The 19,286-nt window shown below is 37.2% G+C and overlaps 1 protein-coding gene across 1 annotated transcript; it reads right to left on the minus strand.

The window, feature by feature from the left end:
- Window positions 1-1,622: 1,622 nt before the first annotated feature.
- Window positions 1,623-8,969, minus strand: TMEM128 (transmembrane protein 128). Its single transcript, XM_083834119.1, has 5 exons — window positions 8,726-8,969; window positions 7,707-7,848; window positions 5,999-6,160; window positions 4,767-4,875; window positions 1,623-3,320 (listed from the first exon to the last, which is right to left on the minus strand). The coding sequence occupies exons 1-4, from the start codon at window positions 8,952-8,954 to the stop codon at window positions 4,776-4,778; spliced, it is 633 nt and encodes a 210-aa protein (XP_083690245.1). The 5' UTR covers window positions 8,955-8,969; the 3' UTR covers window positions 1,623-3,320; window positions 4,767-4,775.
- Between the last annotated feature and the right edge of the window lie 10,317 nt (window positions 8,970-19,286).

Raw genomic sequence — 19,286 nt, forward strand, 5'->3', positions numbered from 1 at the left:
CCGAGGTGAGCTCCGCGCAGGGGAAAGCCGAGGAACGACCCTTTTTTCTTTTTCCCCTGACCTTTAGTAAGTCCCGTTCTGACAACGGAGCACTGCAGTGATTGCTAGGAACTGGTAATCGCTACCAACGGCGAGCAGCAACCGAGCTCAACGAAGCAAAAGCTTTCACAGGATTTAATTCATTTCTTATTTATTCATTTTCCCTATTTCTATACATATTTTTTTACTATATACATGTCAAATACTTAGTTCTAACTGTGCCCTATATATATATATATATATTTACTATATATATGTCAAATACTTGGTTCTAACTGTGCCCTATAGCCAGGAGCTATGAATGTATTCCAACCTCAAGGTCTGGAGCCCCAGTCGGTTGCCTATGAGGGTTGACAGGAATTTATCCCAGTGTAAAACAGAAAATATTTTAAATGGCATTTTGGTTGCGTACAGCACAAATTCTCTTAATCCTAGGTATTCATGTACCTAGCCATGGTTGGAGGCCAAATACGACGATAGACTGGTCCTTGTTCTGGCCAGGCAGGTCTTACATTTTTACCTTACATCTGCTGGTAGCATATCAAATATACAAAGCATTGTTTCTTTTGTTTTTTAACTGTATGACCTATGCCTCACATGAAATTAAACCACTAATTCAGCTACTTGGAAAAAAAAAAGGGAAGAAATGAAGAGACGGTATCGATCTTACACTACTTCCACATGCAGAACTTACTGAGGATTTAAGCTTTTTCTCTTCTGAAGCCAAAGTACAAAAGTAACAAAGGACATTTCTGGTAACAGACGAACAGTTAAGCCTTCAGTCACCTCTAGCCCAAAACTACATCCATCACTTGTAAAGCTTACGGAAATGCTAAGTTCTACTTTTATCTTATCTAATTGTTAGCCTTAAAGAACAACTAAGGAAGATGTTTTCATTTAACAGAGCTTCTATGCATAACTGTGATAAATAATCTTCACCGTCTAGGCTTTTTTATTTTTATTTTAAGGTGATTCTAAAAGACGCTTGTCACCATGAAGAAAAGCTCTTTGGTGTTGGCACAGATTCTCATCCTCAAATGAAATTAATGTAAATAGATACAGAAAATATCTGCAGTAGTCTGAAGCCAGACAACATATTCAAGTAGGGATTTTGACAACCTAGTAATTATTTTCAGGAAACTATTAAGATATCTTTCTAATCTCTTGCCCTAAACACTTTAATTGGTAGAAGGAAAATAATGAAAGCAAGGAGTTCACACAACTGGAAGCAGCAGCAAGATTTTGTCAGGTTGTTAATTACAGCAAAGATTGTTTTACATTCTTACCAGGCTCACCCCTACTTGCTTTTGAGCATACAAGGGAATGAGTATTGCATTTGATACCTGTAAGTGTTACCAAAAGACTCTGCAGGACTTTTATGAAATAAACTGTATCTACCTGGGATTTTCAGAAAAAGACAGGGTAAATAGCTCTTCCAAGTCATACTGAACAGTATTACACTGCCAATTAAGCCAGCTGAGAGGTCATGAAAGACAAAATGAATTGACAAATTGATGGGCTGACAGTCCCAAGAACAGTGAAGTTAGATGTTTAAATAATTAAGTACTGAACAACGATTGATCACTTTGTATAAAAGTTTATTAAGAAGTCCAGAAGAGTAAATTTCAGGAAACATGTAGCAAACATTAAAATTATTTCAAGAGTACAGGGTCAACTTAAAGCACCTAGAGCATTTATACAGTTGATAAATAAAAATAAAGTGATAATTACCATCCCTGAGCAAAAGTGCATTTAAATAATAAACAAAATCAGTCAATGTACATCTATGCAGACATAAAATTGTTTAAGTTTGTTAAAAGATGAAGACCTTAAGATAAGCAAATGCAAAGTATCACTTCTAAATGCAAAGTACCACTGTTTTTTGTAAACTCAAATTTTACATTAAAAAAAAATCAAACTATTGACTTCCTCTACAAACTCCTTAGCAGTAGTGTTAGATGTATTTTACTTTGGTTTGACTGATCCTTTACACTGCCTACTGCCAGCAAGTTTTTTCTTCAATGGAACTGCAGTAGCTTCAGCCAATGCCTTTTTCATTACTGAACGTTTCACGTAGTGTGTATTCAGCAATTGTGTGAATCTGAAAGTCAGAATGAACAGCAGTCTCCTCGAACAGTCTGGACTCCAAGCAACAAGAGTAAATTTAAACAAGTTTCAATAACCAGCTTCTACTTTCTCCTACCTTCCAAAAAAGAATTTAACACAATGACCTATATAAAATGGTCTAGCAACTAGATGGTGCCCAGGTTTCTTGTTATTTAAGTATCTCAAACAAGGTGAACAAATGGACAATGTTATTTTCCCAGCTGTGTATGGCTAATGACATTTAATTTAATATCAACCTCTATTGCTGAGGAAGAAAAATGGCAATTTCATTAACAGGCATTGTTAAGAACAGAAAGTTAATTTTTGGAAGAAAAGCATCCTGAACATTGGAAAACAGTATATACATCAAAATATTTTACTTTGTGCTCTTCAGTTCTTGTGTAGTGTTACTATTGTTCATTCTGTTGCTGGTTATTCACAGCTTCATCTCCTGTTTTTGGCTGTGGACAAATTATGTCAGTACAAGTGCAATTTGTTTATTTCACTATTGGCACTAGCAGATTATCAGTGATGGAAATTTCAACCAGCTTTCTAGGCCCTTAACCAGATACATATCTTTTTTCAAATACTAACAGATCTGAAGTCAAGAGGTTAGATTAACTAAATATTTCCTCCATGACAACACGTGTATCATTACAAATTTAACGGACCAAGAAGTGTCTCCCATGTTGTCAAATGTTAAAGTTTAGACGTTCAAAGAGATTCCAAATATCAGTATTTTAGCTACCACTTGAAATGTAAAAATAACATATTAAAAAAAACACAACACTTGAATTTAGGTATCAATTATTTTCAAACCAATCAACCTGCTTTAAGAAGGAAGTTGGGCTAGGTGAAATCTGGAGTCCCCAGATAGGATTTAAAACCATATAACTGACCTATTACCCATCTGCTTAGTATTGAACTGCGAATAAAACCTTTATAAAACAGGCTACATCACAAATGAAGTGCTTTATATTACTAAGAGAGATAAAACCTATATATCTTTCAATTATTCACCAATCAGTTGCTTTTTTGCAGCCTGTTCTGGCTGAACAATGGGTTTATGTCCATTTGATTTATAAATCAGGTAGTTAAATAATGAAAAGACTGGAATGTAACTAAAACAACACCCACTCTGCAGGGTAACTGTAACTGGAGTCCTTCACATAAAGCTGAAAGAGAAGAAAAAACAAATCCGACATAAGAAATACTGTAAGGCTATATATACTGCACAAACCGTATCTTGTATAAATTGATATTCATTAGTTGGATGACTTTGCATCACCAAGTAATAATTTACAGTGCAACAGAATTTACTTGGCTGTTCATACAGACAAATTGTTTTCTTCACAAGGTTCAGCTGTTCAGAATATCTGCATTTAGCTAGTACTTCTTACTTTCTATCTCCAAGTACAAATTAATGCAGAATGGTTCTTTTAGTCTATTAATAAAAGCAAAGCTCTACCAGACCACAGCACATCCTTTCTCCACCTTTCCAGTGCTCAAATAGAACGTTGCTAGTGACAGAAGGAACAAACATGCATTGAGGAATTCTGCACTAGCAGACGCAACTCAAGCTTTTAAATTAAAGAGGTTCTGAAGTAAGTACTGTATTTTTCAGAAGTCCACAGACAGGGTATGATAAGTTAATTAGCTCCTTAAAAAAAAAGTTTTCTTGATATCGAGGAATTGGTGAAAAGGTGTATGACTAGTTTCAGTTCATCTATTCAAGTAAAAGCTGTGTGTATGTGGCTGACCAAGCTGTTAAATATTTTTTCCCTACAATTCTGGCACTACAAGAGGCTATACTCAAAATCCAGCACTGTCCCATTCCTCTTGCCTCACTCATGAAAATGCTGAGGGACTTCTTTACTCAAACAGATTTGTGACAGCAAGCAAATAGAGACTTCCTCACATTCCCTTGTGAGCAAGTACAGCAAACAACCTGCTGAAGGAGTCACTTCACTGGATGATGCAGACACCAGTGATCAGGGGACATCTCTTACCCCATTACTGAGCTGTATTTAATTTTCAATTTCACGGGATTCATTTGAATAGCATATCCTAACAAAAATGTGAGAACCCCTTTTCAATGTGACAGGTAATGGGAATGAATTTTTCAAGTCAAGAAAATAACAGTTTTTCCCTTAAAAAGGTTGCTTTTTAGGAATATCCAAGTGGACTGTTCACCACAGAAAATGAAAGCAGCATACTTAAAGATAATAAAGAATTTTAATTCAGAGGTAGAGGGGAGGAGGGAGAAGGAAAGAGAAGACTGTTGCATATGGACCCTTACAGCTTCTCCCCTTTACTATATGTCAGGCAACTTCCCTAAGAAGGAAGGTCTGGGTAAAAGCTGCAGATATTTGGCTTATACTCCTCAAAGCCATCCACTCTGACTTATTTCTTCTTTTCACTGACTAGAACTGAATCTTTGGGAAGAGGAAAAGGATATTCTTCCCTTTAAGATTCATGCGTATTATACAGTAACTCCATTTGCAACAAAATATCAATATCCTAAAAGCATGCAGAGTAGGAATCCTTGAACTGTTTGTATAACAAAGCAGCTTATGCAACAAGATAAATACTTTTATGTACTAAACAATTCTATTATTTACCTGCAGGACTTATCCCAGGAGTGACACAAGCATCACAACACCCATAAACTGAATGAAGAGCAACAAAGGTGTCATAAACGACCAAACAGGCCATAAGGCAACGTTGAAACTGGGAAAAAAAAAAAAAAAAGAAGAAAGCTTTAGATAAAAGTTCAGTTGTCATGTGGAAATACCAGGCAAGCAAATAAATCATAGCACAAGAAGAAACGAAATTTAAACAACGCAACCTGGAAAAATACTTGTTTCTTTACAACTTGAAAGAAAAAAAAAAAACACTAAATCGATAGTTTAGTTCTCTGCTTATTTACTGACAACTCATCCTAGAACACCAGTAACTGCTGCAGATTTGTTTTACACTGAGCAAAGCCACTCAGACCCATCAAGAGTAAAGATACTTTTTACTTTCAGAATCTCTATGTATGAACCATCTGAAAATGAAATACTCTTTGATTTTTCCCACAGGCATGCATAGAAGCTGGGAAAAAAACAACAACTTATAGTTACAGCTAATTAGAGCTGAGAATGAATTAACTACATAGAAGGTGGTGGGGGGGGACGATTTCTTTTAGAACTGATTTACGAGGATTATGGATATGACTAACTCTAAACTATAGGGAACATTTATCTTTTTCAGTCTTTCTTCCACCACCACCCCACCCCCAGCACTGCAACAAATACTGGCGTTATTCAGACACAGCACCTACACTGAAAGGGACAACCAGCTTTCATACAGAGAGCAAATATACTTGCACACAAATACTTTTTCACTCACATGCACATTTGCTCAATTCTGACTCATCTCATAAACAAATCATCTCTTACTAAACGTACCATTCTCTGACAAGACAGAAACTCTTAAATCTCATATAAGAATGAGTTTCTGTATACTTGCTATTTATACATACTGTGTTTGATAATGAACAACTATGCATTAGGAACTGATCAGGTAAAATTTTCTCTACTACAGAATATACCTTTAAAGTTTTAAACCTCACAATATAGAAAAGACACAGTACATCTAAAAGTATACTTACTACACAGCTTCAACTGCTACAAATCTTGTCTCATGAACAAATTTTGAAGGCAGAAGAAATCATGCAGAGTGGAACTAGTACTGTCACCAGTACATTCAGTAGAATTAGAGGAATGGGCTCATTTTATAAGCAGCAGCGTTTACACAGTTAGACCTGTACAGTTTTAGCAGAAGTTTGTATATATGTGTTTCAACTTACCAAATCGCTGCTGCAATAAAAGTGGTTGTTGAGATAGGTATCAGTATGGGATACCGCACATCGTAGTCCTCAATTCCACGATACCACTCAAGATATATTATGCAGTAAAAGGCAACAGATAAACAAGTAGCCAATAAGCAACTGCCAGTGACAAACCACCAACTGTGCAAGGGGGAAAAAAAAAGCACGTTAAGTACGGTCACATTTCAGTTCACATATTAATCTTCATTCTAGGCTAGAAACAGAACAGACAATACTTGTTAATTATACACATTAGCCTTTATTGTGTTTCTTAAATTACTTTTACAAAACACTTAGCTACTACAGTTTGATTCAAATGCATCAATGCATCATTCCTGTCATTTATTTTTCCCTCAAATATTTTGGAAATGCAATGCAGCAGACCTTGTCACAGTGATCTTCTATACTAACACGCTAAAAACACTTCATAAGTAATGAAATAAATTAGGGTCTATGGTAACTGTGCTTCTTACTGTAAGGTTGACTTTACCAATTTTTGTGTAGCAGAAGTGTTGTAGAAAGCTTTTAATAAGCTTTCGAGTTTATGAACTCTTAACTTTAACAGAAAAAATCATGAAAAAAAACTTTAAGATACTGAACAAAACCACAGGGAAATCCAGGATTTCAGATTCACAATAAAAAAAAGTAGGTGATTATTTAGAATGGTGCACTTTTGAGCCTATCTGGGGACATACCTCCAGATAAAGATGGGAAAGACAAACCTGGAAAAGTAGTTTCAGAGAAGCTCACAGCATAGAGCTTAGGCCCTGTTCAGCCTCCATATATTGATACAATAATGACAAAGTTCAAAAGGCACCTCCAGGTGAAGTTATCCGAAATGTTTAACATCTATCAATCCCACTGAGAATAATTTCATGGAAAATAAATAGAATAGAAAAAAAAATATAGAATTATTTCACAGAAATAATTTCGTTTATTTCCTAGTCTACTCAAAGAAGTCTAGAGAACAAGAGGGAAAAAAAACACACAAAACTTCACTGATGTTTTAAGATTAATTTCAGCTTTTTTGAAAGTCAAAACTCCAACACTTTCATTAGAATATGCAGCGATTCCTTGTACTTGAGAATAATTTTGAAGGTACAGTATTAAAACATCTTGCTATTAGAACAAATTTTACACATACACAGATGGCTCAGTAGATCCTGAAGAAAAAAGTTTTAACAAAAGATTTATTTTTCTTGAAATCTTACATTTAAGCATGATATTTACCCAAATTTAATAATAATGACTCGGGGGTCATCTGGTTTAGCCCCCATACTCAAGCAAGGCCGCCTACAGCAGGTTGCCCAGGACCATATCCAGGCAGCTTTTGAGTACTTCCAAGGATGGAGACTCCACAACTGGGCAGCCTGTTCCAGTGCTCAGCCACCCTTAAAATAAAGAATGATGATCTGATGAAACCTCTCATATTTCAGTTTGCGCTCAACTGGGCACCACTGAAAAGAGCTTGGCTCCATCTTCTTTGCCCCATGCCTTCAGGTATTTGTACACATTGATGAAATCCTCCCCCGGCCTTCTCTTCTCCAGGCTGAACAGTCCCAGCTCTCTCTATTCCTATTGTAGATCTTGTTTATCCAAGATTTAAAACACAAAGTTCAGATATAACTATCTGAATACAATTGTAAGATGAAAATGCAACATTTCTTTGCAAGAAAAGGTATCTTACCTATCTGCTTGAATAGCTTCCTTAACAGATTTTAAAAAGTCAAAGTAATATGTCACAGCAATTGAAGCCAAAATCCAGAATGCAGAATGAATATTCAGTCTAGGAGAAGGCTTCTTCTTCTTCTCTACAGCTGCACACTCTTCTGTAAATATGAACATAATTGTATCACTAAAGCCAGCCATTAAATGCAGTATGATTATACTTAAATGAAACACTATGCTTATCTTTTTAATTATTTAATATTTGGAGATGATTATACTCAGTATAATACATTTTGTACTGGAGAGGAAGCGTTCTAAAAAGCTCTGTACATTTACTGAAGTAAGAGTTTAAGCAAGGTGCCCTCTGATTAAAAAAAAAAAAAAACAACCACAAAGCAATAACAACCAGCACACTTTGTCTGCATACCTTTTTTTGGGAAATTAACAGCTGACAAGGTTAGGAAAGGCATATTTAACTACTTATGAACAACAGAGCAAACAAATTTGGAAGTGTATTTTTGTGCCCGACAGTAAAAAACTACAATACTCAATAGTCACATACTTTAAAAAAAAAAAAAAGTGAAACAGAGGTATCTGTGAGGTACAGGTGTATTTGATGTTTCATACTTTGAAGTTAATTTATCATTAAAAGTTATTGGTGCTTTATGTGCCTTCAGAAACATAAGCTATGCTAGCTCTGCATCATTGTAGATGCGTTGCCACCAGCTGAACGTACGAACGGCTTTGCTGGAGCTTACAACCACCCATCTATTTTTGTTTTATTTATTTATTTATTTATTTTTCGCTGAGCTTCTTCCCCAACTCCAGAGACGAGGCTGGCCGCAGCTCAGCCCCCTCTCGCCCCAGCTGCGCCATGGCACCGCCCGCTTCCCCCTCACGCCGAGCGTGCACCTCAGCGGCCGGGGGGGCGATGGCACAGCCCCCTCGCTCCTGAGGGCTTCCAGCAGCGCCCGTCCCCTTCCCCCTGCTCCCCCGAGGGCGGGTACCGCAGCCCCAGCCCGTCCCGGCAGCACCCACCGGCCGTCCCGCCGCCCCGGAGCGGCGGCTGCAGCGGCAGGGCGCGGGGCTCTGCCCCTTGCCGCAAATGGCGCCGGAGCCTGGGCAGCGGGTCCCCTCGCTCCCCGCCCGCCTCCATCTTGGGCAGCCCCGGCAGCGGCGGCGGGGCGGGAAAGGAAGGGCGGTGGCAGCGCTGCATTTGCGAGCGGAAAGGGCGGCCCGGGCTGCTCTTCTCAGAGGGGGAAGCCATTTTAGGCGGCCATAAACGTAGCCGAAGAAGCTGTCAGCGCTCCGTGTCGGGAAACAGCTGTTAGTGCCCGCTGCGGCGGCGCGTGGGTGCAGCGGGTGGGCGGTGGGGGGGCAGGCAGTCAGTTAATGGCGGCTGCTAGCGAGGAGCAACGTGTGTGCCCTTCACCTCACAGAGCCGTCGTGTAATGGCACCGCCAGGCCGAGAGGGAGGCTCCCGGGATGGTTCTGTAACAACATCAAGTCGCACCGAGCTGTAGCAGCTCTTTGCTTATCCATCCATCCATCCATCCATCCATCTCACTGTAGGCACAGCCTGGAAAATATTAACTCCAACTTTATTATTAGCTCCAACTCCAGCTTTAAATCTGGATCCATTTTCAAATGCACTCTTAGAGTATTTGCCCTCTCGAAATGAGAGCTTTCTTGCACGTTTTGTTTGCTGGTCTTCAGGATTGAAGTTAAGAGTGATAAAGAAAAACGCAGAAAATATTGCAGTGAGTTGTGCATCCAAAAATAATCCCTCAGGTTCTAGCTATAAGTGCCTTTCAGTTTCATCTGGATGATTTCTTTCTTGTATTCTCTCCTGATAAAATTAGACTTCTTCCTTATTATTTATTCCTAAAGGAATTGATAAAAATCATGCCTTATGTCTAGAGAACAAAAAGGTGTTTTATCACGAGTACAGCTATAGCAAATGCTGGCTCTGGTAATAGTCCAGTAATATATTATAACTTAATAGTGTCAAGAGTGACACTAATCCCCACTGAAAGTAGTGAACCCTATGACGAATATCCAAGTGTACAGACCTGTTTTCTCAAAATAACTAAAAAATAAGAAATACAGGGGAAAAACTGGGAGACTGGGTAGCATATAAATATTTTGACCTTCACATTTTGCAGCCCATATACTCTCGATGACAGCAGTGATTTAAATAGTACAGGAGTCAAATAGAAATATTTTTTTCTATTCAGTAAAAGTTCAGATTCTTAGGAGGTAGACTGAAAAATAATAATTTCGGTATGTGTTTTACTTAACAAAAGCAGATTTATAGTCATTCTAGCTGTATATAAATTGAAGTTCAAAACATATATGTTGTTACCCAATTATACTTTTCCTTTTAGAAAGTAAACTGAGTATTTTGCATGAAAACAATGAGTATGAGAAATATGTCGTGTTTTCACATACCATAGTCATTCCTTGCATGCTGCATGGCTTTCATCAACATAGAAGTTTTGCAGATACGTCTGTTACTTCATGTTGAGAAAACAGGAAAAGCAAAAAGAATGGCATGTAGGCTGTGAGTAAATATATATTTTATCAGTAAACCTTTATAAAGTTCAGGCCATCACAAGGGTAGAAACTACCAGGTAGAAACTAGATAGTATATGAGGTAGACGTGCTCTGACTGTTTTTAAGCACTTCTAAACCTCTTGATTAACTAATGACCTTATCAAGTGCCTTTTGAAGTGGATGAAAAAACTAGGATAAGTCTTGATGAAATAGTAGGCCTTCTGCAAATATAGCCTAATTCAGTACAGCAGCCTTACAACTCAATACACTTAAATTGGTGTAACTATTGTAATGATAACCCTAAAAGTGCATATGACCAAGTTTTTCAATATATTTAGCTAACACTTTTTCTTATATTTGGTTTGAGTTGTAGGTGCTGGAATAATGGAAAATTTGGGTTAATCTGTGTGTTTTGCTAGTAGAAGAGTAACACTTGCTCTTTGTGTATATTCAAAGAGTAACACTTGCTCTTTGTGTATATTCAGTTGAAACAGCATGATTGCACAGCTCATCAGCATGCACTTAGCTCCAGCACCTGCTGCATCCTGCCCAATGTAAGGGTGAAACAAGGCACAGGAGTTATGATGAGGGAATTGTGGACAATAATTTGCAGTGATAAAGGAATTGAGGCTTCATTACTTAAGCTACTCAAGGCGTATATTTTAAAAAGACAAGTCCTGTACCTGAGCTGACATAACCAAAGAGCCCAGGAAAAGAGAAGGCTTGGGGAGGTCCTCACTTCAGTATTCCAGTACTAAGAAGTTGGCTTCAAAAAGGAGGAAAGCACTCCCTTCACAAGGAGAAATATGGAGAAGGCGAGGGGAAAGGGGTATAAGCTATGCTGGGAGACATTTTTGTCTTGAAAGAAGAAATTATTATTATTTTTAACAGTGAGAACAATTAATCACTGGAACAACCTCTGCTTGTGTAGTGCAACCCACTTATGTGGTGAAATCCCCATCAGCAGAGACTTTCAAAATGCAGTTGGCCAAGGTGCTGGATAATCTCATCTAGGTTCCCTTTTCCCATAAAGGGTTGGACCTGTTGATCTTTCGAGGTCCCTTCCAACCTGGGCTGTTCTATGATTCTATTTTCATGTAACCTGGTATGTAGATACACTACATTGTATAATCTACCTGTAGGTGTTAACTTGTCAGCAAAGCGGCTGCTAATGGTAATTTGGACAATGTGTTTTCCTAAATGTGCTATTACCAGTTTTACAGATGAGTGAGACTCTAGCGAGGAGCAAAGGAAGGGTTCTGGTTATTCTTTATTACTTTGCATTGACTTTTGAGTACATTCAGCCTAAAAGATACAAGGATGGAATGTTTTGTTTTGTTTTCTGCTTTCATTTGCATCTGAATTTTACATAGTGAGAAGAAATTGTTTTTCCTATTCTTAGAACATGTGTTACATAAGGATCAACCACATCACAGTCTTTAGTGACTACAGTAATTATTTTTCATTTAGATCAATTGAGTATTTTGAATTTAACAGATCATGGGAGCCTCTGAGCTCAGCTTTCTTAGCAATGAAATAGAGGTTTCTTTGTTTTACTTCCTTTGAGAAATGATTACCTCAGCCTTCACTTTCATGCTAGTGATTCAAATAAGAAACAAAGGAAATCATGCATTCTCTTTGCAAAAGCTATTCAAATGAAATATCTTTGATTTAAATGTAGTAATTAAATAAATGTGTGTTCGAAAAGGTTAAGATGCATTAGTGTTGTAAACTGAAGACTCCTGTTTACCTACAGAGTAGGTATTGTGCAAAGAGCTGAAATGAGAGCTTCCCGTCCCTGACTCACTGTTGACCTTAACCTGGACCACTCATGTTCAGTGTTTGTAGAGCTGAGATGTTTTCTGTGATCTGTTCACAGAGCTTCTCTGATTCAGATGTTATTAATCTGTTAAAGAATAGATAGTGATCAGGAGCTGAACGGAGACTGTTACATAATCAACAACCTAATTAACAAAGCATCTGAACAATGGACATGGTACGGATGATTAATTCTTGCAAATAAAAGTTTAAGAATTCCTGTAGAAATGTTAAGAAGTATTCTAAAATATGGTGCTTTATCTGAAAAAAAATAGTTAACACTGTGAAAGGAATTTGTGGGTTTGAAGATTCTGTGAAACAAATGTACAAAAGTTGGAGTTAACAGCAATTTTTGTGTTAAATATTTTCCTCATCTTTCACGACGTGACTTGTTCCCATGTTTTCAGAAACTGATTTCAACACCTTCAGGTTCTTTTATTTTAAATAACAAATAATGTTTTGTAAGTTATTTGAGAGTTTTTTAATTATAAATGAAAGCTGAATTTTGTGATCTAGCTGTATATTTTTAAATTAATTTTCTCAGTGTTTGCTGAGTATTTGCCATTTACTGACTAGTTGTTTTAATTTCGATTTAAAGTAACTCATAATGAGGCACACAAATGGTATCTTCTTATATTCCTTGACTGGGTTCATATAAATTTTAGAATTAGGTTTCTCGGTTACTTTCTCACTTTTAGAAAGTCAAATTAGTTTTCTGATATTCCAGTAAATATTGTGACATTTTCCCCATTACAAAAGTCATTAACTAAATGCACCCAAATATTGTGTGTTGACAAGAAACCTGCCTGAAATTTTCTTCATTTCTTACCTAAGTAGGACATTTTTAATTAAAGGAGGTTGGCTATAATGTAGGTGTATTCTTAATTTTGAGGAGTGAATGTGCAATGTTCTCTGTGCTTTCTGTTCATAAACTAAGAAATAATACTGTAAGTAGTAACTTGTTGCTTCCCCAATTAGGACTAAAAAGATAGATGGGTGATGATTCTCGATCTTTTCTGAACGTTGTGCTTGGGATAAAGCAGTACACTGCTTACACTGGGTAAAGAAGCAAATGCATTGTCTAACTCATCCAGGTAAGAAGACAGCCTTCAAATAGCACTGCTGTTTCCTTGCTTTCATCTAGCATTCCTTTATTTCAATTCTGTACAATGGAAAAAAAGTCACCAAAGGACTGAAAGCACGTGATGTTGTTAGTAACTTAATGCAGATCTGAAAAACAACCAAAGGTTAAAACTCAATCTAGTCTGAATGTTGTACATACACAAACCATTGAACTCAAGTTGAATTCTCAGGTGAGTATTAAATGACAGTACAGCCCCGACCTCACCCTTAAGGAAAGAAACAATACATATAACAGTGTTTGATATGGACAATGCACTACCTTTTTTAAGCATGCAAACATTTGAACTTCATGAGCAAAACGAAGGGAGAAAAGATAAAGAAGACTGTTAAAAAGGGGAAGAAGGCATCTAAGGGAACTGAGAAAGAAGGCACCACATAATGTAATCTGATTTGTCTAGTTATATTATTCTTCACCTTGAAGGTTGTCAATGCAAATTACAAAAAAGTAGCTGGTCCAGAGCATTATGCTAGTCTGATACACCCATTTGATGGAAGTCAACACCTTTAATTATCCTTGTTGAAAATCTCAGGTAGCTTCAATGTTTGACTCTTGCCTTTTGCTATAATCTATATTAAGAATATATGTTACAGCTTGGATCTTCAAATGTGTAAAAAAAAATAAATAAAAATCTGCTAGAAGTTGGTAAATAAATCTGCCCACCGTGTCTCCTAGATCATTTCTTGAATTTGGTTTCACTTAACTATGCTTACTTTCTTAGGGAGGACAATGACTCTCAAAATGTTTTCCCAAGACTACAGTTTAATGATACACAGCATTTGGCAGCAATACTCCACCTATAATTGTTCTTGACTACTCAGTACCAAGTAGTGGTATATAATACCTCTCAGTTTGAGGATTTGATCTGGTTTTAAAAGCCTGCGAAAAATTGCAGGGGACAGCAAAGAGGCAAAAGCAAATGGCCAGATGTGGGAGGGGGGGAAAGGGAACACTTGTGAATTACTGAAACCGATTTCCTCACTGAGGAAAATCCTGTGCAGCCATGCACATCTGTAACACTATGACAAGATTTTCATACTACTTAGTGCACTTAGGAACATCCTACAGTATACATTTTTTTGAGTAATGAAAGCAGATCTGTTTTTTGCAGGAAGACTATGCATCAATTGTGGGTATGGGCATGTGGGCATTCAAATTTATTATTCCTAGAACTTTCTGCTCTATTTACACTTGATGCTTACTCCTTATTCTAGGAGTATTGGTCTGTTTAGACTTGATGCTTTATTTTTATATTGCTAGAGGCAATTTTTTTTTTTTAGGCTGCTGGTAGCATATTAGCTATTTGGGGGGATGGTCTAATGCCCTCTCTGCCATTGATTTGACTTTTGACTGCAGCAATGAAATAGACAAAGCTGCTGTCTAACCTCTGAAATCACTCACTGTTCACCAAAAAGCTGAATTGTCAAAGGTAGAATAGGTGAGAGAGTTTTGCAGCAGCAAGAAAGAAAAAGGAAACACATTTCATGGTGTAAAACAGGAAAATTGTAGGAACAAAGGGTCCGTAAAATTCCTTGTAGTAAATGGTAGAGTGGATAGATGGGGAAAAAAATCAATAAAACCCTGTAAGCATAAGAAATGTCTGTACAATTCAGTAAAAGCATTTACACTGGCAATTGATTTAGAAGTCCAAGGCAGAAACACTGGTAAAATAACTATTGGCTTCAGTCATTGCAGCACTTGCTTTAATGGTTTAAAAAGAAAAAGAAAAGTCTAGAAGAAAATTCTGGTCCTGTCTCAACCTCCAAAAACATTGGATTTGTCATGCATGGATACTGTATAATGTCAACAGCAGAATATTCCTCCTTGAATTCCTTATCATCAAGAATCAAAGGCCATCAGAAAGGCAGAAAATCAAGCACATAAAAGTGCACTTCATGCTTCCTATTTATACAATAATGTCTGGATCTTAGGACTTCATTACATGGCTACTAAAAGAACAGAACAAAGGAGTAAAATTCACATATTTTGAGCCATCTACAATGCAGGCAAGTTTCTGGTGTTATTTTTCATTGTTTGTCATCTAAATGAGATGTGATTTCAATGCTTTTGGATGGATTGAGCACTTCATGCATTTTAGTGGAAAAAGAGTCTGTTAGGCTAAAGTCCTGATACCCAGGTAGGAGAAAGAAGTGTTAAAACGTAAAAACAAAAGGGGAAGTGTTGAGGTTTAAGTGTAGATTTACACTTTGTATGATTTTCCAAAAGAAGGGATCCAATAGCAAAGGATGGACCAATGAAATGTTTGTTTCCAGAGCAAATTGTAATGGCATTTTGAATTGTCAATGAAGTTTTGTTAGTTTGATTGTTTAAAAGAAAATATGAGGTATCAGTTTCCCTGTGTTTCTTGCTGGTAGTATTACTCTGCACATCCTATCAGATACCAATAAACATGCGTTCTCTTCTGCTTTTATTCACGTTGCCTTAGATGAAGATCGTAGTATGTTTAAAAGCACCTTCTTTTCTAATAAGACAAATGCATGTGAGAGTTGAGCTTAACTCAGTAATCAGGCTTCAATTAGGGTTTTGATGCTGTTTTAGTAGTAATGCATTCTACCTAAAAGCCTGAGAATAGCACTGGTGGGTAGGCAGACAGAGACACAGTTTCTGTTATTCTGTTTATTTCAAGTAATTTTGGGTATGATAAAACTGATTGTGTATGAAGGCAGTTATTTTACTTCTGATATAGCTCAGAGGGGGAGTTGAATATCAAGAGCTGTCGCTACACAAAATCTCCAGTCAGAGGAGCTGTGTGGAGTCTCTATTTGAAATAATTCCAAGTCTTGTAGTATAAATTAAAAAGGAGAGATAAATAAACCGTAAAATTTGTTTGACATAAGGACTAATGTCTGGGATCTGCAGTCTTGGGGAGAAAAGAACCCAACAATCTAAGTAAAAAGTTTCAGGGCGTTTCAGTCCTTACCCTGTGAGACTGTAAAAGCATGAGGATGCAGGTACAAAAGGAATTGTATCTGAACAAGTACAAAGAAAACCAGTAGGATACAGGTGCAAAAGGAATTGTATCTCAACAAGTGCAAAGAATAGTTACCAATAAAACTTCTTCTAGTCCAAGTGAAATTTAGAATTCAATATAAAATGACACTTCCTGTAGAAGTACTACTGGGAAACACAATATGCTGCTTTTCTTGGCTGACAGAGCAGAAAAGAAACTTAGAGGACTTATTCTTGGTTTTTCTTGAAAACTAAACTGGGAGAAGAAAGGGACAAACGTTGAATATATTGATTGAGATATCTTGTGACCTGTGAATACAGCTCAATGTATAGAACAATATGCCCTTTTTTTGCTTATCTTGCACAAAAAGTTTAATATTTGCTCTCTTATTTCCTTAATAAGGGTGAGTGTTACAGCTTTAGAAGTTTCCGAATGAAGTAATGTATTGGGTCTCTGTATCCTGTGGTCATCAGCTATGAGCCACTACTCATGTTGGGGTCTGACTGCATTGTACTGATGCAATCGGATTGTAGCACCAGGTGGGAGGATTGGTTTTCACTAGGAGAAAGAAGAATGAACTACTCTAATGCACCCGCACAGTGGAGTGCTGAGCACAACAAATAAGTAGACATCCTTTGAAGCTTTTTTCTTTTCAGTGATTAAATTCTGATGCTGTACTTATCAAGAAAGCCACTAGCTTTAAACACTCTTCTAATTTACAGTACTTCCATTTTCCTCCTTCATCCCAAGACATCCAAGTTCCAACGCACTATTTTAGAAAGGAAAATTTTAGTGATAATGCGTATCTTATGGAGATGCAGTATGCCATTTAGAAAGCTAACAAACAGACTCTTGAACATTTTGTAATGCTATATTAATACCATCTGATTGTTCATCATCAACTTATTGTGACTGCTAACATTACCAGTGTCTGCTAAACACAAGCTTTGTGGAAAAGAAAGTTAAAAAAATGCTACAAGAAGTGAATTCAGAACACCCAGAACCACTGCAGTTTTGAGTTAGAGCTTCCTCCTTCAAATACATGTATGCACAGGTGGATAAAAGTCCTGTTGTGTTCTTGAAGGTTACAGATGCCAGAGTCACTCAGGAGAGGATTTAAGAGCTGTTCAATAAAATTAATCACCTGACTGAAAAGCTGGGATCAGATAATGTTTAATGAACGTATTAATTAAACTCCAATCAGCAAGTTTCCAAATTAACACCGTGGGCTGTACCCTGCTGTGCTCTTACGCTGTCTAGAATAATCCTTTTTACATATTGCGTGCTATCTGAATGCAATCAGAGATCTTCAGATAAACTGATACTGTTGCCCCCTTGGATTTGCTAAATCTTAAGGTTGTACAAAAAAAAAAAACTAAAAAAAACAACACACTAAAGAACAAAAGAGCATGCAGGGTACGTAACTTGTATATGGGCTTCAGTCGCACTTGAAGGAATCTGTAATTAGAAGTGTAGCCTCCTCTACCATATTATAGTACTTCCAGGAACATGCAGAAAGAAAAATACACTAACTTGCAAGGCATATTCCTCCCCCCACCCTTTTTTTCTGCCAATAGACTAGGAAAAGGTAATAAATACTACTCCAATAACATATAATGAAGTAATACTTTAATTATAACATGACCATAGTAAACTCCCACTACTGACCATCAATAAGGAGGCATTAATTTGCTCCATATCTGCCAAATGATTACATAAAAATTGACTGGTAGCTTGATCTGCTTTGCCCTGTACAGAGAGAGCGGAAGAATAAGATGCAGAAGTCACATTTATAGTCCCTCATAGGCGCTACTAGCACAACAATGTCAGCGCACAGTGGAAGTCAGGCATTTCAACCATTAAAAATCACAAGTTACAGTAGGAAAAAATGTCAAGGACAAATCCTTCTCAGCTCATGTGTATTGTCATTTTGAGATTATATTCCCTATTTTCCGTTTTAAACCAATGTGTAGTGTTTCTGATCATTTAGTCTGCTGCTTTGCCTCATTCCCAGGTGTTGTGTAGCGATCAGAAGTAAACCCTGAGCATGAGACACTAGAACTCCGAAATGACAGCAACCATGTAAATGTCTGGTTATCTGTTCACCTGCATAAATACAACTGTAGTACAACTTCAAAGGTTCTTTAGGCTCTTAAAGCGTTTCATCTGATACAGATCACTTTTTTGTCTACATATTAGAAAATGCCGATGTTTTTTATGAGCAATAAACTGTCATTCTCCCAACCTGTGAAAGATAGCTTGCAACAAACTCCAAAATAAGAATTTGCCATGAATCTTTATCTTTAAATGCATAGCATGAACAATCCACACTGCCCTTAGCAGTCTGACACCAGTAAAAAATGATGTAACTGATGAGTTCATGAGCACGTCACATGAATCTTAGGCCTTTAGTGAAAACAGGGGCAGGTAATGCAGCTTGCCGACTAGTAGCGTAACCAACTTTGCTGCTACCCAAGGCACTGGGCAGAGGGAGCTGGTGCCATCCCACTCGCAATTTGACCTGAGCTACGACATGCACTCCCACAAAAAGGCAATTAAAAGCAGCTGGCTGAGAGTGGAGGTGGATAAACAGAAAACCAACCCTGAGATTGGCATTTTGAAGTGTAGGATAGAAAGAGATACTACAGCTTAGTTTGAAGGTAGGAAGAAGAGGATGGAGACATCACAAAGAATTAGCAGCCACAACTTGTAGCAGCTGCTGCTGACTGCACCCATGACTGTTGGGTTATCACAAGAACCTAGGATATAATTAGCAAAGCACAGCAAATGTCCTTATTTTTTATACAAATGTCTATAATTTCTACATGTTTGTGTCAATAATATTTTACAGTCAACAACGGTGGAAGATAACAAGTAAGAAAAGGGCATGATTTGGAATGACTTCTAAACAAACAAAAAAACTGTAACAATTACTGTAACAGAACTATTTAGGATCTTTATGCAACATCAATATTTGTTGTAAGATAAAAAGCGAAAAGATTAATGGCACTGTATTAACGTCAGTTTCACTGACAAGGCCTTATTCATGTCCCTTCCCAAATTAAAAACAAACAAAACAAAAACACATACCTAAGCTTTTGAAATGTGTTTAA

Source organism: Anser anser (assembly GCF_964211835.1).
Source record: "Anser anser genome assembly, chromosome: 4".
In the NCBI taxonomy this organism is placed as follows: domain Eukaryota; kingdom Metazoa; phylum Chordata; class Aves; order Anseriformes; family Anatidae; genus Anser; species Anser anser.

Excerpts from the sequence above, each read along its gene's own strand:
- TMEM128 (XM_083834119.1), bottom strand. The coding sequence starts at position 8,954 with ATGGCTTCCCCCTCTGAGAAGAGCAGCCCGGGCCGCCCTTTCCGCTCG. Across the intron at positions 6,161-7,706 it reads GAAGCTATTCAAGCAGATAG|TTGGTGGTTTGTCACTGGCA; the intron begins GTAAGATACCTT and ends CCCCTTGCACAG. Across the intron at positions 4,876-5,998 it reads TTTATTGCAGCAGCGATTTG|TTTCAACGTTGCCTTATGGC; the intron begins GTAAGTTGAAAC and ends TTTTTTTCCCAG.